At 39.1% G+C, this 25,653-nt stretch overlaps 1 protein-coding gene across 2 annotated transcripts in view; it reads left to right on the top strand.

Moving 5' to 3' along the window:
• The window catches only part of LRP5 (LDL receptor related protein 5), a 178,186-nt gene that overhangs the window by 53,641 nt on the left and 98,892 nt on the right, over window positions 1-25,653 (top strand). For both annotated transcript variants that reach the window (XM_069803476.1, XM_069803474.1), the window contains exons 4-6: window positions 3,353-3,549; window positions 5,548-5,679; window positions 25,065-25,461. In XM_069803476.1, coding sequence (XP_069659577.1) covers window positions 3,353-3,549; window positions 5,548-5,679; window positions 25,065-25,461 — 726 coding nt within the window. The remainder of the gene's footprint in view (window positions 1-3,352; window positions 3,550-5,547; window positions 5,680-25,064; window positions 25,462-25,653) is intronic.

Raw genomic sequence — 25,653 nt, 5'->3', positions numbered from 1 at the left:
TGAGAGCGCTATGTAAGAGCTAGATAATGGTGGCATTGTAGTACATGACAAGTACTGACTGACAGTCAAGTATAGGCAAGGGAAGAGGCCTTTATGGAAGGGAGTGGTAACTCAAAGGCTAGGTGCAGGTTCATAGACAGAAAGAAAATGGTCTCTCAAAATTCAAATTCTAAGAGAGATTTTCATACAATACAAGGTGAATATGTATCTCTGATTTGGGTGAGTGGCAGAGGGTAAGGTTTCCAGACTGATTCTGCAGTTATCATGCACATACAAATTGTATAAACTTTACTTGCCTGTCTGTGTAAAAACTTTAAGTTGTAATTGGTAAGTAAAATTTATTTTGCTCATTTTAGGGTAGAGAAAGGCCACCTGAAAGGGAGCAAGCCTTTGAATAGACTAATTCCACCAATCTGTCCAAATTACTTTGTGATAGATTAGTGCATGTGCCCCACCTCCCAAGCAGTTTTCCATTGAACCATAAATGAAACAGTATGTTAGGAAAAATTAATGTATTTTGCATTAAAAAATATAATTAGCTCACTGGTGTACACTTCTTACATATTTTACTCAACTGGAATAAATGAGGTTAGTGGAGTTAATGAGTCCAATTGCTGCTGGAGGGTGTAAATGCACACTTGAGGTCAGGATATGCCTGTGCAGGATGCATTCTGGAAATTCCTTGTGTCTAACTGCATGTGGACTTTTAGGTGTTGTCCAATATAATAGCTTGATGTCATTTAGCTGTGTATATTTTATATTGTTACCATATCATAAAACTTCCTTCCTAAAATGTTATGCATATTAATAAAATTCCATGAATATTGATCTTAATTTAAACTCTTTTAAAATGAAATTTTTATTTATTCTTTTTTCCCTTCCACTGATCAATATTGAAACAGACGTCTGTGAAGTTGGGACTCTTAGGTTCTGGTGTCAAGGCAGACTTCAATAATGGTTCAAACTAGTTGATAACTTTGGAGGTTGCTTCTGTTCCTTAAATATAGAGCAAAATAAGTTTCACCCAGACTTGTCAATAAAGAAATCTTATGGTGTTTCACATGCTTCTACCCCTCCCGTCCCAGAATTGTTTCAGAATTCAAATAAAAAGGAAATTTGCATTCTGCATGGTGGATTAAAGTTACCAGAGCAATCTTCCTGTTGCATCTTGGCAAGCTTCAGTTTGCAAGCACATCGGCTGGAACTGTTTCAAGGGATGTAATTACAGGAGAAGGGGAGACTTGATATCTAAGAATGATGGAAATAGGGGCAATATATAATGGAAAACAGCTGCTACGATACTAGAATACAGCCACTGCTGTTATTAGTAAAAAAGCGACAGCAACGGTGAGAGTGGAAAGAGAAAGTGAAATCAGTATTTCTATTTATTCTGTCATGTTTTATGGTGAGAGAAGTAGTAATGATAATTTGAAAGACAGAAATTTTAGAGCAGTTTCAATTTTATTCTTTCTGTTCTAGAGAAAATAATTTTGTTTTCTTTTTTTCCACATTTTCTCCTTTGTACATGTGTATGTAGATACTTGTTTGTATGTGTCGGTCTGTTTTAAACTTGTCCATGTCTGAATACATATGAAGAATTTTGGGGGCACTTTTTATATTCTGCCTTTCCCCCTCAGGAAACACAAACAGTACCTATGCTGCTCAAAATGAAACAGAATCCTTCCGTGCCAAATGTTAGCTGTTTTTTGGTTTTTTTTTTTCTGTAATCTCTTCAATGGTAACAATTTAAATGCAGATGTGAATCTAGGTATAAGAAAAATGTTCCTCTTTCCTTCAAGATGATGCTGAGACTTCAGCTTTTTCAAAGCTGTGTGATAGAAAATTTTGAATACTGGTTTGCTGTGTTAGAACACTGGTTTGGAAGGTGTATGTTTGTGCACACATAAAATGCATGAATTTTGTGAAAATGGAGTTCATATTGTTTTGACTGAGGAATTGTTAAGTATGTTTTCACTGGCTTAGTAAATGTCCCCCAAACTACTGAATCTAATTTATACAAATTTATTGCAATGTGTGTAAATTTGGAGATCCCGTGAGTTTAGAAGACATGTTGGGATAGAGTTAATGTTCTTTCTAGTAGCTGGTATAGTGCTGTGTTTTGGATTTAGGATGAGAAGAATGTTGGTAACACACTGGTGTTTTCAGTTGTTGCTAAGTAGTGTTTAGTCTAAAGTCAAGGATTTTTCAGCTTCTTATGCCCAGTCAGCAAGAAAGCTGGAGGGGCACAAGAAGTTGGCACAGGACACAGCCAGGGCAGCTGACCCAAACTGGCCAACGGGGTATTCCATACCATGCGACGTCACATCTAGTATATAAACTGGGGAGAGTTGGCCTGGACTGGGGGCGTATCGCTGCTGAGGGACTAACTGGGCATCAGTCAGTGAGTAGTGAGCAAATGCATTGTGCATCACTTGTTTTGTGTATTTCAATTCTTTTATTTTTATTATTATTGTTATCACTGTTATTATCTTTTTCCTTTCTGTCCTATTCAACTGTCTTTATCTGAACCCATGAGTTTTAAATTTTCCTGACTCTCTCCCCCGTCCCACTGGGTTGGGGGGCAGTGGGCGAGCGGCTGCATAGCGCTTAGTTGCTGGCTGGGGTTTAACCATGACAGTTGGAAATGTCATGCGTTTTCTGGCTTTCAGTTCAGCTAATAACCAATGTGAAAATATATGCATCCCCAGAAGAGGTGTGGCTGAATGAGGTCATTGAAAAACATCTGAAATGTTTCTGATTTATATTAATTATAAATATTTAGTCTTAGAAAAAATATAACTAAGCCTTGCTCTACATTTGAAAAGATAATGTGAAATACATTTGTTTCTGCAGCTGACCAAGTTAAGAGAAGTAATTTAAAGAGACTCTTGGGTCGTTTCTTCCTTTTCCTGCTACAAGAAAGGACTGAGTGCAACTCAAGTCCTGGGCAAAGATGTCGTATATTGCATAGGGGGACAAAAAGAGTAATGCTTTGATTGGAGGTGCCCTCTTTGGACCTGTGTTTCCTCCAAAAGGCAAGTGTGTTTGGGTATCTGCACAACCCTTTTAAGGAACTTCAGTGTGGCCTTTCAGAGGTCAGTGTGGAGCTGAATTAGATACCGTGTCACTATGAAACCCAGTATATTTGTGTGCTTATTGCTATGAAGGGGCAAAGCCTTGTTTTACATTCTTCAGTCTGATTATCACTTTTACCACCGGGTGAATCTCTCAGTCCAGTGAATTCATTAAAAGAAGACAATTCCTATATAAGTTTTTACAAAACCAGATTTTTTTCTGCATGGTAACAAGTGGAAGCAATGCATTTTTAATCCTTGCTCTTTCTTTCATCTAGGCAAAAGGTTGTTGAAGGTAGTCTTACTCATCCCTTTGCACTGACGTTGTCTGGAGACACTTTGTATTGGACAGACTGGCAAACGCGCTCCATTCATGCCTGTAACAAAAGGACAGGAGAGAAAAGGAGAGAAATATTGTCCGCCCTATATTCACCGATGGACATCCAGGTCTTAAGTCCAGACCGGCAGCCATACTGTATGTTTTACTTTTCCCTGAAACTTTTTGCATGACTGTTACTTATCTATCAGGAAAAACGTTAATCATAAAAGTGGTTTAGTGTGAAGCTGTAGGGTTGTGAACACTTGTCAGGAGATTTGTTGCTAAAGGTATAAGTACCCAAATCCTGCACCTTTCTTTGAAAATTCCAGCCTGAATTGCTACGAGCTCAGTTATCATTCCAGTTGGTAACAAAATCCAAAATCCAGTGGAGTACTTCGGTGACATCTTTTGATTTGGAATATCTGAATGAGAATGATAAAGACTCACCTGGCATGTGTTTAACACCATTATTTTAAACACAACTGAAAAAAATGTTTACCATTACTTTTTTTTTTTTTAGTAAGTAGAATTACCACGAAATATGTAATGTTCAGGTACTTGCAAGTCTGGTTTTTGCAGTCTAGACTTGATCATGTTTATCTTCAATATGTAACAAATAGTTTATGAATGCTTTGGTATGGAAGGGATTTAGTTCTGAGCTTTTGTAATAAAACATATTTGTGCCTCTATTTTTTCCTTTATGTATGATCCTACTTCAAAGGAAGGCAGGTGTAAAGAATTAAGAGTTGAATGAGGCTGCATATATTTTGTATATGCCTGTGATTCCATATGGTGGTTGGTCTAGGGTTTTTTTAGGATTGTGGGAATGGGACTTAAAAGCAATGGCGTGGAAACGTATATAATTGAGTAGCTATGGGAAAAATCATCTCTTGCCTAGGGGAGATACTCTTGCCATTTGGATTGGCTTCTTTATTTACACCAACTGTAAAGTTTGCTTCCCCAAAGATAATGTTTGTCATTCCAGTAAAGTTTATAGGATGTCAGTAAACAGGCTAGAAAGTAAGTAAAAGGAGTTTGGAGATCATTTTGGTGATGGAACACATTTTCATTGAGGTTGTCGGGTATGCACAGCACCCTAGTTTATCTCACAGCTCCAGATAAGAGTTTGTCTATGCTGAATTCTTGTCATTGCTTTTAGCTCAGGGAATGTCCCAGCCTTGGGTCATAGTATTTCTGGGCCAGTCACAAAGAAAATACAGCACGTAGGGAAATAGCATATGCTGAAAGTAGCTCAGATGCCAATGACTTCATTAAGATCAGGCTTGGATTCCTTCCTCTCCCTTTTTTACCTCTTTTTGACTGTCAGTGGAAGCAACACAAGCCAAATTTTCTGGTTTTATATTAAAGCAGTTCAGATGCTTATTCAAACTAGGATTGATTTTGGAGACATCTTGCACGACTTGCAATATTTCATTTATTTTTTTTTAATAGCTAGCAATATTCTCCATAATTATGATTTATGGTTACAGTTCCATCTTTTGCTGGCACTTTTTTTCCCATGTATATGAGATAGGTGCGTGCAGTTGTCGCGTGTCTGTCCCATCCTGTCATCATCCCCTCCCTTTTTTCTTTTTTTTTTTTTTGTTTGTTTGTTTTGTTTTGTTTGTTTTTTTCATTTTCAAGATTGCTGACTTTACATGTTGCTCCTCTGGATTTCCTGGTGATTCAGGGATATGTCTGGCTGTGAAAGCTTTCCAGTAGGAAAAGATGTTTCCAACACACAACGCTACTGTAATGTAGGAATTGTACAAATTGTTATGTTTTGCTTTCTTTCATAGAACTGGTTACCCCCCCACCATCACCATCCTCCAAGCCCTGTTTTCTATTTTCATGATGCTTGGCAGACCTGACATCCGCAAAGTAACTGATGTCCAAAGCTCTTAGCTGTGTTCAGCTTTAGAAACATTGAAAAGAACTGTATAGTGGGAATGTGCTGAGCTGTCAGCTCTTTCAAAATCAGCGTTTGTGTGCATCTCAATTTAGATGCCCCTAGAAGCAAGGTGCTGGGGAGGGGGGAATCAAACACTTTTATTTTGTGGTTCCTCCGTCTTTTAGCACTAAAGCTTGTGCCAGTCATTTGGGATCTATAATTTCTTCCTCATGGAGAAAATAAATCTGTTTGGTTTCTTGAAGTTCACACTCCATGTGAAGAAAACAACGGTGGTTGCTCCCATCTGTGCCTGCTGTCTCCAAGAGACCCCTTCTACAGCTGTGCCTGTCCCACTGGTGTGCAGCTAGAAGATGATGGCAGGACATGCAAATCAGGTAGGAGCTTGGCTTTTCTACAGTGACAGTGTTGAGTTGGTTTGGGTTTGCTGCTTAGAAGCTGAGCCTTGAAAAAGTGAGTTGAGAGGAACTGCCTGACACTGAAATGTAACTCATGTCCTGATGAAGATGGCAGAGATTTTACACTCAAATCTCCTGCCAGGCTACCATAGACGGTGATTTTTATGAACTAAAGTAATCCTTTGCATCAGAAATTGGAGAATTTGGCTGTAATTTATTTTGTGTCTTTTGACTGTATTTTGTGTTCCCAGTTCCCTGTAGGAATGAAGTAGTATGTGACCGCATTGTGGAATTTTATTAGAAGTAAGCTATTGTAGGACATCTTTCCATTTAGACAATAGACCATGGACAGACTTCTGCTCCCTTCCATTTATTGTCCAGTAGTGGTCAATGATGCAGTACTGGTGGCCGAGTTATTTCCCTCCAGTTCCATCTTAAAGTTAGCAATATGCTTGAGACATGTTCTGCACACAGATGTGCCAAAAATTTGTCCACGTGCCCATGTAGTATTTTAGAGATAAACCAGTGAGTTGCCCCTGCTTCGATTAGTTTTATAATGAAATAATTTGTACTGAAAAATTCAAAATTAAGATGTAAACTAAAATACTGTTTTTCTAGTTCTGAAGATTAATCAACCCTCTGTTTCCCTTTGGGCTGCTCTGTGGGAAGGATTTATGAGAAAATTGCACTGGGAATTTTTTCTTCCTGGGTCTAGTTTGTGTTTTAATTGAGAAGTGTAACTAGATGCATATTTTGTATCCTTAAGTTGAATAAGTCTAGTGGTATATTTTGAAAGCTTGGTTTTATCATTGACCAGGAAGCCTCTTTTAAAAATGCATCTTACAAAAACAGGCAATTAACACCGATACGGCAGTAGGACATTAGGAGGCAAGGTTTTGGAGAATGTTCTGCCAACAGACTAAAAGACACTCTGCTGCCTGTCTCTGATGCGTTTTCAATGAGTCTAGTCAGAGAGTATAGTCTTTTTCTGATGTGGCTTGATTCCTCAGACTACTAACGCAAGCATAATAGATTCCTTTCATTTGTGAACTTGAAGCAGAATTTGAACACTGAACCTCCAGGGTTTAAGGGCCAGCTTTATTAGCTCATCCTGCTGCAATTGAAAGGCTTATAAGGTAGTTTTTGCAGCTGCTGAAAGACCTTTCCTCTTTCCTCCTTCCAGCTTTGGAAAGTTTCCCTTTCACAGCTTTTAAAAAAACATTGCTGAATGCTCAGGACAACCTTTTTAGACATTCATATTGACCTTAAGTTTCTGGCAGTGGGAATGAAGGTCAGCCTGCTTTTGGTGTGTTGGCGGATAGCACAAGCAGGAGTGACTGCTTATACTGTGCTTTCACCTTTCCATTGTCAGGCCAGACAATCTGTCAAGGGTGTTCAGTCAAAGGAGGGCAAAAAACTGGAATGGGAACAGGAAATCTGGTTTTGCATAAGAATGTGCCCTTTTGGTTCAGTTTTATGGATTATTTCTTTCCCAAGCTCCACATCTTTTGCTGTCCTGTCTGCCTTATGCCAACATCCATGTGCTTCTCTTTCCCCTCTTATTAATTAACTCCTTGGTTACAAGGAACTGACTTTTTGTTCTCTGCACAAGTCCTTTGTAGTAAAGTTGTATCAGGAACTATGGAAGCAACAGTGTTGACCACCTCTCCATTTTGTTCCCTATTGGCTTGGGCAAAAGTGCAAAAGTATAAAGTCACTTGGGTATATCAGCTGCTTTGACATTAGGCTTTTAAGTGAATTACACAAATGCTACTGGGGATTTGTCTGCACAAGGAAAAAGGCATTCTGTTCTCAAAGTCTGTGTCCACATGGGGAGTTTATTGGTGCAAGTATAACTATGTAATGTTACTATATAGCTCTGTCAGAAAGTATTCTTGTGCAGAAAAGCCCTGAGACTCTTAGGCGATTTCAGCTCTCTTGGATATTGAAGAACACATCTGTTGGTAATGTTCAGGTATGAGAGCTCTGTAGCTCTTTACAAAGAGTGTTCAATGGTAATGGGCCTAGGTAATTAAGAAAATATGAATTCAAGGACAGACTGTGCCACTATTTGCTTTGCTGTGGGTTGTGTCCGTATGCATTGAAACTCTGGATTTTTACACTTTTTCTAAACATATAACTGTTCATATGCTGAAACTATAAGGATTGTGTCTGTGTTAAAAGAATAATTCATTATTTTGTAGTTTTGGCTTTTAGTGTTGATTCATTCTAGCTTTCTCTCTGGTTCTAAACAGTTGCTCTGAGTAAATAAAAAAAATTAGCTCTACAGTAGATATCCATCACTAATAATTGATATTAAATATAAGGATAGATTGCAACTGGCATCAAGTATAAGTTCCTCTCTGGGAATGTGTATTGGTTTTGTGCAGGTAGATGTTTTGTGTTGCTTTCCTCCAGATGTGTGATATTAAGTCTGTTTTCCTCTGTTGACTGTGAAAATGCTCTGGACTTGCTTGAAGTTCCCGTATCAACAAAGAGAGGGGTTATAAGTTTGGAAAGTAAATGTACTCTTAGCAAAGTGAGCATTCAAGCTATGATCTTTGGAATTGCTTAAGAAGTTGTGTTGGACCACTGCTGTCTTGGTGGATGTGTCCAAATACACGATTTTAGATAGGTATCTGAACCCAATCTTGCCTATGTAGAAGATAATGAAGTCACGGCTTGTAATGCCCATCAGAGGCTGACGGCTCTAGTCTGAAGTGCCTGTGGAGGGTAGCCTAGTCAGTAATAGCTCTTAGTACCTCGTAACTTCCAGGAGTGACTGACCACTGAAATTCCATGTTTCAAAACAGAGCTTCAGTTCTTAGACCAGGTGGCTTTCTTGATTTGTGTTTGTTTTTTGTATTTGTTTGTTGTTGTTTTTTTTTTTTAATTTGCTTTTTTTGTTTGAAAGTCTTCTCTAAGCCTGCTTGAGCAAAGGTGCGAAGGTTTGGTTGCAGTCATTTAAAAGGGATGTGTAATTCTTCCCAATTAGCTCTTTATTCATGCACTCATAAAATTGTAAGCCAGTTTTAGTTAATCTTCAGTTTCTTGCTTTAGATGCTTTCTGATGCAAATAATCAAAGTCTTAAGACCAAAGTAAAAATTATGTGTGTTCTGTGCATATTTTGAGAGAAGCAAAGTTTGATATGATCAGCAATGGACAAGCAAATAGGCCAGTTTAGCAAGCAGAGCAGAAGCATGGACCTTCTTTCAGTCATCTTGCTGACTTAGGGCTATCCTGAGGCTTTTCTTTCTTTCTTTCTTTAAGGATCACATTTATCATTTTATGAACAGAATTACTTTGATTCATGAGTCTTTTGTTTGTCTGTGAGGGCTCCTTTCAGGCAGCTGTTCCTTCTCCTTCTGTCCTGAGGTTCCCTTCCTAGGATTTAGTGAGTTCTGTTATTGGGCTAGTAGTAGTTTCAAGTGTTGTGAGAAAGACAGATGTATTAGTGGCTAGTGTCATGTCTCCAACAGTAAACCATTTGAACCTTTCTTACCTTGCAGGGCAGAGTCTTCAGGTGATAGCTGCATGCCAGCTCCTTTGAGCAGCTTCACCTTCCTCGTGCTTCTCATTCTTGCTTTCTTTGGTATGCAGTGAATGACATGAATTTATCCATTTCTGACTACAGCTCTGGTGCACCTTTGGTATAATTTGCACTACTTAGTGTGAATATTTCCAGGCAAAATGGAGCCAGAATCTTTCCATCCTGTTCCGCTTTCATGGAGCGGGTTTGCTTTGCTCTGCTAGGTGGAGGTACTGTCTCAAAATGTTGGATGACTCCCCCTGCTTTTTCCTTTCCTCTTTGACTTGACCGTGTGGTTCAGTTTAATCACATTCACGCAAGTCTAGAGGTTTGTTGTGTATCTTGTCAACAAATTGTGATTAAACCCTGATCCCAGTCTTTTGTACAACAGCTATCTGTATGCATCCTTCCAAGATTGAGCCGGTTTCTGTAAACAGCGTTCAGTAGCCTGTTTCTCTTATGTTTCTGCAAAAGATATAATTTCTTTCTGCTGTATTCAGTGTTGCTGGCATACAGCTATTGCTGCAGGCCTTCTAAGAGAATGTCAAAAGCCTCAATCTTTTTTCTTAGAAGTCAATATATTTCCCTGTAAGTGGTCACTCTGTCTTCCTAAATGCCCTCTGCCTGTTAATGTTTTATTCCCAAAGGATCTTACTCTCATTGCACATCCTTTTCTAATATCATGATACCAAGTCAGTCAATTGTATATGAACTAAAATTAATTTGACAGACTTTTCAAACTGGTCATCCATGCCTGATACCACAAAACATTTTGAGTGAAAGCTCAACTACTCCCCACCTTGCCCTCCCAATTTTTTACTGGCTTGGCTCTATGGCTATGGAGCTGTAATAAGTAGGATAAACTAGGACTTCAGCCAATGTTCTTTTTTATTGTATATTTTTTAACTTCAGCTAGAGCATTCAGAGCCATACAATGTCAGAATTAGTCCAGATCCATGCAGCTTCTGGAAGCTGTGTACCCCAAGATTTAAAAAACTATTTTCCAGTTTTATTTTCGTTTTGCATTAAATGTGTAATGTTTTGCTGCAGTATATTGTCCTGGTTTCAGCTGGGATAGAGTTAATTTTCTTTCTAGTAGCTGGTATAGTGTTACATTTTGGATTTAGTAGGAGAATAAGGTTGGTAACACACTGATGTTTTCAGTTGTTGCTAAGTGGTGTTTAATCTAAAGTCAAGGATTTTTCAGCTTCTCGTGCCCTGCCAGCAAGAAGGCTGGAGGGGCACAAGAAGTTGGGAGGGGACACAGCCAGGACAGCTGACCCAAACCGGCCAGTGGAGTATTCCATACCATGTGACATCATGCCCAGTATATAAACTGGGGGGAGTTGGCCAGGAGGGGCGTATCACTGCTGAGGGACTAACTGGGCGTCAGTCAGTGAGTAGTGAGCAAATGCATTGTGCATCACTTGTTTTGTATATTCTAATTATTTTTATTATTATTATTGTTTATTATTAATTTTTTTCCTTTCTGTCCTATTAAACTGTCTTTATCTGAACCCATGAGTTCTACTTTTTTTTTATTCTCTCCCCATCCCACTGGGTGGGGGGAATGAGCGAGCGGCTGCATGGTGCTTAGTTGCTAACTGGGATTAAACCATGATGATGTGGATAAAATATTTCAGTAAAAGCTACAGAATTTTACTCTAGTTGTTAACACAACTTCATTGCAGCAATTTTACTTGGCCTAGGCATCATTAGGTTTTGATCCATTTAACTAAAATTGCTGCACTGATTTTGGCTGGGATGGAGTTAATTTTCTTCATAGCAGTTTGTACGGTGCTCTGTTTTGGATTTGTGACCAAAACAGTGTGGATAACACAGGGATTTTTTAGCAAGTGCTGCACAGTGCTTGCACAGTGTCAAGGCTTCTGTTTCTCACCCTGCCCTGCCAGTGAGCAGGCTGGGGGTGCACCAGAAGTCGGGAGGGGACACAGCCGGGACAGCTGACCCCAACTGACTAAAGGGATATTCCATACCATACAGCATCATGCTCAGCACTAAAAGCTGGGGTAAAGAAGGAGGAAGGGGGGACATTTGGAGTTATGGCATTTGTCTTCCCAAGTCACTGTTAGGTGTGACAGAGCCCTGCTTTCCTGGAATCAGCTGAACATCTGCCTGCCCATGGGAAGCGGTGAATGAATTCCTTATGTTGCTTTGCTTGTGTGCACGGCTTTTGCTTTACCTATTAAAGTGTCTTTATCTCAGCCCATGAGTTTTCTCACTTTTATGCTTCCCATTCTCTCCCCACCTTACTGCAGGGTGCCAGTGAGCAGCTAGGTGGGGCTGAGCTGCCCACCGGGGTTAACCCATAACAACTGTGCAAACAGTAGCTGTGTTTTCTTTATCTTCTCTGGAGTTTGGAGGGGAAGCTATTAATTTCTGTAAAGTCTTCCTGTTAATTTTCCCTGATGTATTTTTATACTCTCTAATATGATGGAAGTTCCCTGATGATATTTTATCTGCTCATTCTGTGCTGGGTGATTTCTGTGCTTCCTGTGCAACCTGTGGCATATGTACTTTTAATAAATCAAACATTCCTGAGTGTTATACACACTTGTTATATCTAAATTCTTCTCCAACCAAATTTAAGTCTCTCTTAAGAGGAATCTTTTTGTGCTTGCTTCCACAAGAGAACCCCAATCCTTTCTGTGTGTTTCTGTAGGCATTGTTTACACTGAAGTCTCTTGGAGATTTAATTTTGCACTGATTTATTTTCTTTCCATTTGTGTTGAAAAGATGATGAGTCTGTTCCCTTTCTTGTACTTCAAAGCGAGATGAGAGACCTGTTGGTAAGAAGGCATATGGGTGGTTGAGGTATTGGTGTATTTGCATGCCATGCAAACAACGGATAGCAAATGTGACATCAAGTGCAACCTAAACAAGTATTTGGCAGGGGTAAGCATTTAGTGGCCGAGTCATCAGTCTTTCATCATAGCTGGACTACTCCTATCTTCTAGTGCTAAATCCAGGCTCTGATCTTTAACACCAGTAAAAGCTTGATGTCCATCTATATGAGATATCCCTTCTCTGTCCATGACCTCCAAGTTTGTCATACTCTCAGAGAAATGCTCTTGGTGCACAAAGGAGCGATGCCTGGATCTCAGGGCAGTGCTGAGTCAAGTATGTTCCTTTAATATGCTGAGCATTGCTCAGCGTAGATCTAAGTCAAGGAGCATCTGGACAACGCTCTTAGTCACATGGTTTAGTTTTCGGTAGTCCTGCAAGGAATAGGGATTTGGCCTCGATGATCCTTATGGGTCCCTTCCAACTCGAGACATTCTATGATTCTAAGGAGACTGAGCAAAACCATCTCCAGCAAGGGCTATAAAAACATAAATGATTTTCTGCAGTAACTGAAGACAAGGAATTTGGCTGCAAAAGCAACAACATAGTAATGGTACCTTAGCTTCTGCTTACCTTGTTATTATTACCGAACTAGGAAAAAGTAAATGACTATATACTGTAGATGGCTTTGTGAGCTTGATGCTGTACTTATAATGCTTGATAGTAGATTACTTCTATCAGGGATCTTTTCCTAAATGCTGTGTAAAAAAGTTCAGCTGGTTAATATGTTAAGGATCAATGTCCAGGATTACATTTACTCCTACCTAGTGAGTTGCTTTAAGATTTGATAAAGGGGAAGTAAAGAGCAGAAATAAAGGAAATTTGGTTATTTGCATCCCTGTAAAGAGCAGGACCTATTAGATACTGCAGCTGAATACAGATACAGAAAATCCTCTGGTACAATGGCAAGTGCCTGCTTGGTCCTCTACATGGATAGATGATACTATTTCGGTTGTTAACGCATCTTTTTTTTTTTTTTCTATGACTTTTGCTTCTTTCTGGTTTCCTCTTCTCAGGTGCTTTTATATATACTTATACATAAACATGAGATTTTTAAAAAAACCTTTCAAGTTTAAATTTCTAATTCTTAAGCTAGAGGTAATCTTAAGGTGAGTTGATAAGTTGAATAAAGTACACTGAAAAATGATTTTTCCATTTCATGATGGTAGTGAAAACTGGCCCTACTGAGATCACAGGAAAGTTCCCATAAGTTTCCCTGGGACCAAGGATTGCATCCAAGATCCTCTCTGGATATTTTTTGATGCCCTTTAATAACCCTAAAGTGTTTGTTGTTGTTATTTTATATTTTAAATTCTTTACATCACCTGGAACAAAGGACCATTAGCTTTATTGTGTTGCGGTAAATTGGCATACAAGTTAGGGTATGAATGTTTTAAAAAAAAAAAAATTTAAAAAAATATATACACACTCGGTGTGTGCTATAAATGCTCAATTGCAGGAACTTTTAGTGTCTGTATGCCACAGGTTACCCGTGAATGGCCTGCTGACATAGCTGGCAGGTTTCACATTGAAACAGGTACCTGAATTGTCAATTGCATTGGCGGCTTCTTTACCCTGGCAAATCTACACTTACAAAAGAGAGGGTTTACACTACTTGAAATGTGGAAATTAAACTCTTACTGTATGTCATTGTGAACATTCCTTAAAGCCAGCATAAGAGCCGCTGCCATATCTCTAACTTTAAACGTGAGTCAAAGTTACTCATTTTCAGAACCTTCTTTTAGTTAATCAATGGCAGGAGGTAGGTTGTTTTAAAGCAGTAAGAAGGAGAGTTCCTCCCTCTCAAATGGGTGATGAGTACTTTCTAGAAATCTGGTTCCTTTAAGGTATCTCAGTCTAGCCAGCTGCTTTAGCAGTAATCTTGTCCCTGATATGTCAGAATGTAAGTGGTCATTTGTGTCATATGGCATGTGACCTCAACTGATCAGAGACACATTTCTCCAGTTGAAGGCAACTGTTAACTTGCTTCAGAGTGAGAGAGCTTTGGCTGTTGAGTCAGTCTCACATAGTGGTAGGAGCTCTAGGTTTCTGCTGGGGAAGTATGACAGCTGTAGTTTCTCAAATGAACTAGGAAATTCTGTTTTCTCAAGTGAAAACCAGAAAAAAAAATTGTAATTGGAGAAGAAGATGCTACCTTCAGCCATTTGAAGAGTCACCTTTCCTTATTTATCCTTGATCCTGTTGGTGAGGCAGTTGATCAAGGTTGGGTAACATTCTCAGTGTCGAATTTCTCCTTGCCATTCTTCACAATGCAAACCAGAAAGCGCTGGTTTTGGAACCTGCTGGATAATACTGCAGGGCTGAGACTGTTTGTTTTTTTTTTTTGTGCAGGAGATAGAAGAGTAATGAAGGAAGAAATGTTAAGGCACTCCCTTCTCATCTCCCTTGTGTTTCTTGGTGCACATCATATGTTTCAAAAGTTTTGTGTCTGCAGTTCCTTGGCTGAGCAATTGTCAGGTTATTTGAGCAACTAAGCCTCCAAGCAAGACAAGCAGGCAGACAAATACCTCCATTGTAAAGTATTTATTCTCATGCGTTTTAACCACCAGAGAAGAAGGTCCCTTTGCTAACACATCTTCCTGGTTAGTAAAGAGAAACAGTATGGGCTAATCCAGACTTTCTGATTAAGTAGATCAATTACTAATTAGAGACGAACATCCTCTTTGTGAAAGGGAAGGGTTAGGGAGACATTTGTTATTTGGGATAATTGCAGTAAATCAGCTCTTTCAAGTACCTGAGAAAGCTTCTGCTAGCGTTGTGTGAATAGCCTAAAATAACTGTCAGGAGTCTTATAGCACTTGGAAGATGCTGGAAGAGAAATCTTGTATATCAGTAGCTAAACTCTGATTATATTCTGGCATTGATTTGGGACTGTATTGGGAAGGAGCACTCATGTCCTAATCTGTTTGTCATGAGGTAAGTAAAGAAAAGGAAAAATCTGTTTTCCCTTATTTCCTAGAACCTTAACAGCTGCCTGCAGCCTGTCTCTCCCCTTGCTCACTCTGTGATTGAAATGCACTGTGGAAAACCACGATCTTTGGTTTGCGAGATGCTTTGACTTCATACGTGTCTTCTGTTCTGTGCCTGGTGTCTGACTGCCATAGGGAGATGTTATCCAGAAGTTCTTCCTCATTCCCCCTCTCCCTACTGCACTCCCCAAGGTGTATCACGCTTCTTTTGCTTATTAAGAAATTGTTGATCTCATGTTTTTCCTTTGTTAGGCTGAGATGGGCTTCTTAAAGATTACTGTGATCCTTCTCTGAAGGAGGGATTTGTGTAGTTGGCATGTCCCTTAATGCCTGCAGCCACATTAGTTCACTGATCATAGCAGTGTCTTCTCTTCAGCCAGCAGATGATCTAATGAAAGGACCTTTGGGTGTTTTGCACCAGATGAGAGGGAAAGTTTGGATATCAGATGTACAAGTAGTCTATGGTGGTTCCTGGAAGCTGGAAAATTATCCAGATTCCAGGCTATGAAAATGAGATGCAGTGGGTTGAATGAGGAAATAGCATTTCACTTGCTGCATCTGGACCTGTGTTACATTACTTACTCCAAACACATCATATTGAGTCTTTAGCACTAAAACAATGGGCTAGGATGTTATTTACTCAGTAAGAAATAGTATTATGTGGAACTATATTTCACTGAGATACCTTTGCAATACACCGGAAGGGGTTGTAGAAACTGTCCAGCAATGGGTACCTGACAGTCTAGGAAATCTAGAGGTTACCTCTTTTATTTCTACTCCATTTCATAAAAACCTCATGAGTGTTTTTTTTTCCTTTCATTCATGTGTAGATCTTGTTTGTTTTGAATATGTTTTCCCCTTGCTTTTGTTTGTACGTTATGTTTATGATTTTATTTGATCTGTATGAAAAGATTGTATTACTTTCTGTTCATAGCAGCTTTTACCCCCCCTAAATGGGGAGTACTTTGTGTAGCAACAAAATGAAATAGCCTCATATGGAAATGGCCTTCTTTATAATTTCATTGGATAAAAGCCATTAGAAACATGCTGTAAGGAAGAAACCTGGAGGGAGTGAGGAGCATTCTGGAAGGTCTGCCATATCATCTTCTAGCTCTGTTGTCAGTGGTTTTGCTGGGCTAGTGAATGAAACTCTCTTTTTGGGCTTTGGTGCATGTTTTAGATTGATGACTACTTTCCAGGACTCTAAGACACTGCCTAGTTAGAGATGGTAACCACCTCATTTTGTGTGTGGTTATGGGGGTTTTGTGTGTGTGTGTCTGTCTGTCTGTCCCTTTTCAGCACTGTTGAGCCTCTGGATTGATTCTGGTTTTACGCTGCAGGAGAACCACACCCTGCATCTGCACTGAAAAGGTTTATGTGTAAACTTTGTTATCTTGTGTTCACCATGGGCTAGGTACATACACATGGAAAGTTACCACGACCCAGCGATAACTTGTTAAGCTGCTGTAGCTTGACTGCCTCTTCAAAAATTGGGTGGCCAAGCTCTATTTTACTGCATCTATGTAGTAACAGTGAGGTTGAGATGCTCCCTAGATTTGCAAGCCCTAATTTATAGCTGTTTATAACTTTTTTCCATTATGTTTACCCTTGGACAGATGATTGTGTTAGCTTGGAATTGAATTTTCTGTGGCTTCATCATACTTGGAACATAATGAATAACTCTTAAACTTCAAAGCATTATACAGCTATGAGCCTCAGAGAGGGCCTGTGGGATGTAAAGTATTTCTGTTTGTGTAAAGGACAGCAGCGCAGAGGAACTAGTATGTTCAAGGTCTCTTGGTGAGTGAGAAATGTCTGCAATTAGAACTCAACAGAAGTGGGATGGTAGAAAAACTACTGTAAGTGTATTTCAGTATTTTTTTTTATGTTATTTATTTATCTTGTTGGGTTATAGTGAATTTTTGATCATCATCTGTGTGTATTTGAAGGTGTCACTGCCAAAACTCTGTTTAGCAGAAACTAAGTGGTTAAATGGCTGTCACCTCTAAATTCAGTGATTCCTTGCTCTGAGCCAGTGGGGTTGTGTATCTCCAGCAGAGAATAGGTGCATTTAAACTTTAAAACCGTGCTTTGCAAGGAAATACCAGAATCCAAAGACTGTACCCTTTTTCTAGCAGTGGGGATTTCTGACAGACTTTTTCTTGGCCCATCCTTTTTCCTATGGCTTGCAATGAACTGTTATTAAGAGTTCTGTGCAAAAGGATATTAAATTTTTTTGTTAATAAAAAGTAGAAACTGGGACTATGGTATCTGTAAGCTAACATTCAGATTTACCACTTAACATTTCCAACTTTATGTTCTCTTTCTTTAAAGCACATATAGTATAGACAGACCTCAGGGTGGGGAGGTGAGACTTAGTTGTTCAAGTGCTTTGAGGTCTTTGGATGAAACCTCTGTATAAAGGCAGATTCTTTGCTTGGTACAGCGGTAGCCAGACAATTGTTCTTATATTTGATTCTGGTTACTACCAATGCAGTTATGACTGTTATGCTATTTTGAGTAAGTCTTAGTAAGAGTTATCTACTCCTCTGCTAGTAGTAACTTTACAAAGCTTTGTGCTCACAAGTGTAGCACTGGGTATGTACAAACTTGAGGTGTCTCACAGAAGCTCAGTCCTAAATTAGAGTAAGGTAACTGTGACTTCTGTCTTGTAATGGCTTTGTCTGGAAGAAACATTACTTTTGTCTTAGTCAGCTGTTTCGTGCTAATGATTTTTTCAGCTGTACAGTTTAATTAATATTCTGTTTGCGAGGGTTTTTTAGTGGCTGTATAAATGTGTCAAAAACCTGAACTGTAGGGGTTTTTTTTCTGGTTCGGGCAAAGTAACTGTTAGAAGTCTGCTACTGCGATAATGGAAGAAACAGTAGACAATAGCTTTTCACCGTAACATGCAGACAGATATGATGTAATTTATGAGTTACGTGAGTGCTCTGGTATTTCCTTTCTTTGTCCCAAGTGTTAGTTTTCCTTATGCCTACTTACCTTTCAATTAAATCAATTCCTGTCTGAATTTGGGCACTCAAAACATTCTTTCAAAGAAACCTTTCCTGTTTCTACTTTGTTGGTTACATATTCCCACCGCACACAACTCTTGGTTTTAAATTGGGAAATCTGATGTGTGTTGCATGCTCTCCCCAGTCCGCAGCGTCAAGTAGGAGACTACATCACCAGTTTTTCCCAGCCCACCGCCATCACACAGTATGAAGCAGTGTCCTCTTCCTCTCAGAGTGGAAGATAAATAAAGACCTGAACTGGGATGTGTAGTGCTGTTCATGTTGCAACGAGCCCTGTTAATGTACCCAAGGAGAATATATAAAAAGAATTTCCATTTGTTTCTAGGTATTACCAAAGTTTGTTTCAACTCCTTAAATATTTTTATTTTCTGTGGAAGTTGAATAGCAGGAATGGGATTTTACATGGTGTTGTTGATTTAAACCTCTCATAGTGAGTTTCATTACATCATTATTCCTGTGGTGTGAAGAGCAGCCAATGCTAATGTTGTAATTGTTTTGAATATTGGCAAGCTTATTAAACAGCATGGGAACGATACCTATTTTCATACACTCCATGCAGAATAATGAAGTTTTCTCCCACCCCTGTGTTCTGCGCCCCCCCACTCCTTTTTGCCATACGCTGAAACTTTGCCAGGTAATTCACTGTATTACAGCAACTACCAAAATCCGTTGCTTTTCTGATAAATCTTCTTAGTTTATCAAGAGTGCTGAGGTAGCTATACTCAAACAGCTTGTAAACGAGTTGCCTGCAGTCAAAGTACTTCTAATGCACTTTTAAAAATGCACTTAACCATTTTGTTCTTCAGAGAAGAGCTAAAAGCTTTGTGGTTGTTAGAGTTTATCTGATTTTTTTCCCCACAAATACAGAGATTTCCAAAGTTGCCTGTAAATAGACTGAGTCTATACGTGCAGATGCATGCACATGGACATACATAAAACTGGGGGAAGAGTCCCACAATGGAGCATTGTTCTAACCTAATTAGCAGAGAGACAAATGGGAAAGGAATAGCATGGTGTTTCTGGCATAGATTAGCAGAGGCAGCCACTACAGTCTACATTTGTTTAGGTTGGGTGAATAAATTGGAGCATTTATTATTGTATTATAGATGTCTTGTCACTTGTCAAATGTGAAGTGTGCCAAGGGAAGAATAAAAAAGGCTCTCTTGTCAAGCTGGTGAGATGGCCTGCTTCGCTGCTGTCAGCTCTGATTGCAGTTAATTTTGCAAATAGAATACAGTTGCCATTTCTAGCACTGAAGCATGAATTTTTAATAACAAGAGCACAAACCAACCAAATCAAAGCAAACACTGTACCTAGCATGGATATTAAAAATAATTGATCAGTGGGTATGGGAGGAAAGCATCACATGTACAAGCAAAAAAAAAAAAAAAAAAATCTCTTAACCTGTTTTTATAGGATTTCTGGATTGCAAAGGGAGAATATAGTCTTCAGGGAGTGAGAATGACTGCCTTGAATGGTACTACTTTGTTTTCTGTTCTGTTTGTTTTTTAAATTCAGATACTGTTCTGCATGTTAACCAGAACAGTTCATTGGCTTTTTTGGATATCAGACCTAGTGAAAAGTTCTGTGGAAGGTCTGCAGAAAGCTTTTGCTGAATAAAAAAGACTAGAGAAAAAAACAACCAGTTCAAAGTTTAAACCAGTTGGAAAAATAAAACAACAATTTGAACTTGGGTCTTTTAAAATGCTTTCTAAATGGAAACTTTAGAGTGACCTAATTCCTTCTGTTTTTCTGATCTATGATTTGCACAGAGGACTTTACATAAACTTCTGCTGAAGTGTTTGGTCGCTGCAGTTGTGATGTTGGTATAGCTTGCATTCCCCGCTCCCCCCAAAAAAGGCTTTTGTTCATTGTATGGTGTTATATATGACCATGTTATAACAGTTAGCAGTTCTGCTGGGAATCTCTTAATCATGTGGTTACAAAAGTGACTGCGGTGAGGGAGGTTTTTGAAGATTAATTTAATTAAATAAATGCCATAGCACTTTAGCACTAGGTAAATAGCTAGCTGTAATTTATTAGGCAGGTTCTAGGGTATCTAGGCTAACACTAGGCAAGTCACAGCATAACACTTCTGTAGCCCTGAAAACATTCCTACCGACTAATAATCAAAATACCTCCATGATACAGATAAAACTAATGAGCCAGACAAGCGTGTTTGTCCAGGTTTTTAGAGAGAAACAACGTCAGGTTCTCATCGCTTAGTGAGGTGCTCAGAGCCTACTGCCAACTCTTTTTTTCTGTAACAGAAATTTGTTAATAGACTCCAATACGGTTATAACCAACACTGTGATTTTAAACTGCATTGTAATAAAAGCCAGGATTTTTGCACCTATCAAAAATTACCCATGATAATGATCTTTTACCAACTTTCAAGGAGGGGGCAGAATATAGTGAGATATGCTCTGATAACATTTTCTCTGTTCATGTGTTTTTTAAAATGTCCAAGGATGTAAATGCGTGTCTGTCAAGATTCTTGTTGTGTAATAATGTAATTTTAGGCATCTCTACAGTAGAAATTGCCAAGCAGCCAGAACTTCAAATTGGCCAAGTAGCTCATTCCCCTTATTATTTCTTAAGTCTCAGTTAGAAGTGTGTTAGAAATTAGAAGAATTTCCCAAGGAGTAGTCAGTTCAGCTACCAATAAACTGTCCCAGTTGTCAACTGAAGATTTTTTTTTTTTCTGGTCTGCTACGTCAGCAGAGAAACATTTTCTTCTCCTTGTTCGTTTTTAGCTGTGTATGTCCATGGGACAGAACTGAGGTTGAGAATATTTCTACAGTAGTGTTCGCCTGCAGAAAAAGCCAGAGCAGCTGAGTAAGTCAGAAACAGGATTGTTTACTTCCCTTTGCAAGAAGGTTGTAGTCATTATGTAATTCAAGGGGTCCTGGCTGTCCTGTTCCTGATCAAAATATTATTTTGTATGCATGTGAATGTGTGATGATTTGCAGCGGTGAGTATATGAGAGCTGGATGAGCTAAAATTGAGTCCAATTATTGCTGCTGTGAAGAACTGAAGACTGTTTTGGTATTGCTTGTGAATTTTAGGGGAGTATTAACAGTGTCTTTCAGCCTGTTGTCTAGCCAGCACCTTTAGGCACAATCTGGGCTTTAGACTGCCAGTTCCTTCCTCTGGTACGTTCAACTCTGGCCTTGTTCACAGTGAACCAAGGTGAAGCTGCAATCAGTTGTGTGAAGAAGCAAAACACATGCATTTGATTCTTATCTGTCTGTTCCCATGCAATGAGCTTGTAATGTTGGTTGTCTTAGAAATACATGTAATATTGGTAATTGCTGTGTTATCAGTTGCTAGGTATGTGTTTGATGCTCTTCTGCTTCACACTACTTGTACTTTAATATTAAGATAATGATTGCAGACACATTAATATAGTAGAAGTTAAGGTGGATATGAAACTGAGCACTGTGGGGTGGATGAACAGCTGCAGTGCTGCTCACTTTTTGACAGTTGAGCTAAAATAATTTAAAATTAATAAATAATTTAAAAATCTTCTGTGTTTGTAGGGCACTTGGATGACCTGATACATCCCCCTTTCCATGTTGAGTTTGAGGCCTGAATTTTTACTTAACTTGCACTAAACAGGAGGTTTTATTTTGACTCCCACAAGTGAAATATTTCAGAAACACAGAAGCAAGACAAAACTTTGTTACATGAGGTATTTTTTTCTGCTGTAGTTGCTATGCTGTTGTAGCTTGCTCCCTGACCTCTGCAGTTGCAGATCAGTGTCCTGGTTTGCAGATGTTCTAACAGTGATTTCCCCCCCCCCCCCCCCCTTTGGCTATTAAGCTGTAATTTTCATTTGTATTAGAAAATCAAATGTTTTCTTTGTGTTTAAATGTATTAAGAAATAGGACCTTTTGGAAATTTTACCTGTAAAGAGACTAAAGGTGGTGGACAATTTGTACTGTTGGTGGTAATATGGAGGTAATATTGGTCCATATATAATATGACCTGGGTGCCTTTTCATTTCTGCTGTTGTCAAGCTAACATGCTCTGGACAAGCCAGTGTCTGGTGACACTGTAAGTTCTTTGGAGATGGTAATGTCAGGGGGAAAAAAAAGTATGCTTAATACTTTGCAACATGGGACTTGATACCAGTTAAGTACTTCTAACAAAATGTCAACACAAATAAGTTAATGAAACAAAAGAGATCTACAAGCCTTTCTGTTTGAACAGTGTCCATAAAAATACCATATTTAACACTGTATAGATCAGGTTTGAATACAGCCCTTTTTCTATTTTGAAAATCCTCCCTTTCTGCTTAAAGTTGATTCTCTCCATATTGTTTTGGTTTTGACCTGTTTTCTAATCCAGAGATGTCAGCATAGCCCCAAGACTACTGTTCCTGGGGTAATCCTTTATGCAGAGAGCGGGAACAGCATCACAGACTATGGACTGCTTTTGTTCCCAGATAGCTTTTTAAAATAGCTGTCTGGGAACTGTCTTGCATTTGATGTACGGTGAAGTAGTTGACAGTGTCACCTTTCGTTCATGCTGTTTGCCATTATATGTAGTTAATCTTTCAGAGGTGATATGTTGGAATATACATCTAGCAAAGAAGCATGGTAGAAGAGGAGGTATAAGCTACATATTGGACTTCTGTCCACCATGGTCTTTTACAAGAAAACAGTTGATTGATTTTTTTTTTTTTTTCACTGTTCAGGAAGTAAACCAACATTTTTAAGCATAATATAAAATATCAAATACTGTTTTAGGTATCCCATTATTTTTATTTAGTAAAGGTGCTAAAATCCTGGAGATTCATAAAGCTTTTGAAAATGAATACTTTTGTTAGCAGTGCCTTCTAAGGATTGCTGATGCATGTTGTTCCCTTAACAGAAAGGAAACCTGAAAAAATGAAAACCTGTTGCCATGCTTACTTAAGGGGGCAATGGAGGAAGGAAGCATTCTAAGTTGTCTGGTCAGCTGGGGCTATTCCCTTCTCAACTTGGGCAACAGGTTACTAGTTTTGCTGTGTCTAAAGAAGCGAGCAGAAGTTTCAAGTGTAAGAAACACTCTTCCTGCAAACCTCTTTTTATTTTGCAACCTGTGAAGTTAGAAAAATCTGTATTAAGGAAATTTGATGGTAAACATAGCTCTTTGCTTTACTGTCAAGAATATATGGGCTTTCCCTCCTCCCTTTTCTCCACGTGGTTTTTGAGCTCTGAATTATTGTTGCTTTCCTTCTACCCAAGCCTTCCCTCAAAGTTTGTTTGTGTAACTGATGCTGTAGTTATCAAACCTTGTCAGCTAATGCTGACTGGAAGAAGCATTCTTGCTGGAGTCCCTCCCCATGACAGCACAAGTGTTTGTGGAGCTCTGCAGTGAACCAGTCTGGTTGTTAACTTAGGCTGATGGCTTTATTTCTGTTAGTTTTTTGTTTGGATCAGCTCTTTAGTGTGGTTTGCAACACACAGCCATGCTGTGCTTGCATGTGAGAAGGAGTGATACAGAAGTGAGAACAAGCAGCCTATGGCAGAGAAGGGGAGCACCACTTAATCCAGGAGCTGCGGTAACTTGAGGTAGTTCAAAGGGCACATCAAACTATGTCCTTCGTGCTGTGTAGCATTCTTGTTCTGGTGATGTTACAACACTGCTTCTCTAGATCCTTGCCTTTTATTATACACTTGCAGCTTGAGCACTGTTTTTTTTTCCAGAGCTTCTGAGATGTTATTTGGAGGCAAAGCTCTGATTTCCAAACCCAAAACCAAATAGCAGCACAGTCCAGCTCCCAAAGTGAACGTGAATTTGGTTTTGATGTGCAATTGATTCAACTTCTGAGTCTCCAGAACTCCATATGCATGCCTAGGTGTGAATTATTTCTAGAAGAATATTCTCATGAGGATTTGGATTTCTGTTATTCTCAGTGGTCCAAAAGATATGTCCTGTGTTGGCCATATTGATTCAATTTGGGGTGTTGGTGGGAACTGGAAGTTACCACCCCCTGCTGCTGTTTGCTGGTCTGGATTAAATGTGACAAGTGACTTTTGTTCTGGTTTCCAGTTTTGGAGTGTTGCTAAATGATAAAAACTCCTTGTCAGTTTTCAAACTATATGGCATTGCTTTAGTAACAGAGTAGGAAAAAGGCTCGTACTTGTATTGTTCTTTTTGTGCTGAAGCATGCATGGGTGAATGTGGGGAAACTGGGTTAAGCAACTGGATGGTTTACTGTGTGTCCTGTTTTTGTACTTATAAAAGAAGTTGCCAGAAAGACGACACTGACGATGCCATTTGTCTTTGAAATGTGCTCCAGGTTGTTGTTTGACACCCTTTCCACAAGCAGTGAAACTTCACAGTGGGAAGGAAGAATAGAGAAGAGAAAAGATCAACAACCCTATTGCCTTAGAATTTAGTTTTGCATCAACTTTGGCCAGATGAGAAATACTTGCTGTAGTTGCGACTTGCTTTCTTGTTGGGCTGTCTGGAGCAAATAATTAATGTAATTTGTTTACAAATACTCAAGTTTTCCATTAGCCCTTGTCATTTATTATGTAGGGCTTGTGTGCGAAAACCACATCTAATGCACTGATACAGCTAGTGGGAAGTTTGGCTGAGCTGAGGAATTCTGTAACGTGATGAAATATTTGGATGTACCCCCACCAAGTTAATTATTTATTTTTTTAAGATTCTGGATAGAGATTGCTGTGTTCCTTATTAGTTAGGAGCCGGGAGAAAGGTGCTGTCATTGTGAAATAAGAGTGCCAGCCCAAGTAGCTAGTTGAGAAGAACTGATTAGGAATAACTCTCTGCTCAGACAAGTCTATATTTTCAGTGAAAGTTTGTCCTTATTTTAAGGAAATATCTTCTTGTTATAGTGACAGTGGCAGTTCACAGCCTTCTGTGCTGTATTGAAGTGTTCACATCAATAGCAAAGGAAATGATACCGTGAATGGTTTTCTCTCCAGGTGCTGAGGAAGTCTTGCTGCTTGCTAGAAGGACTGACTTGAGGAGGATTTCCCTGGACATGCCAGATTTCACTGACATTATTCTGCAGATAGACAATATCAGACATGCAATTGCCATAGACTACGATCCCGTGGAAGGCTACATCTACTGGACTGATGATGATGTCCGGGCAATTCGTCGAGCCTACCTTGATGGCTCTGGAGCACAGACTCTGGTAACCACAGAAATCAACCATCCAGATGGTATTGCTGTGGATTGGGTGGCGAGGAACCTGTACTGGACTGATACTGGAACAGACCGCATTGAAGTGACCCGGTTGAATGGGACATCAAGAAAGATCCTTATCTCAGAAAACCTAGATGAACCTCGAGCAATAGTGCTCAATCCTGTAATGGGGTAAGTTTTGTGTTTATTGATAGCCCTATGATAGGATTGGATCCAGTTTATGGTCTCCTGAAACTGAAAATCTGCAAATTGCAAGATGATGTGTGTATTATTTGTCAAATGTTCTGGAAATAACTGGCTTTCCCTTGCTTCATGCCTTTAATACTGTGTATATAAAAGGTGACTTCTAAATATAGTGTTCTT

This window comes from Haliaeetus albicilla, chromosome 16, assembly GCF_947461875.1.
Source record: "Haliaeetus albicilla chromosome 16, bHalAlb1.1, whole genome shotgun sequence".
Taxonomy (NCBI): Eukaryota; Metazoa; Chordata; class Aves; order Accipitriformes; family Accipitridae; genus Haliaeetus; species Haliaeetus albicilla.
Note: the sequence above shows the minus strand (reverse complement) of the source record. Positions and strands in the feature narration are given on the sequence as shown.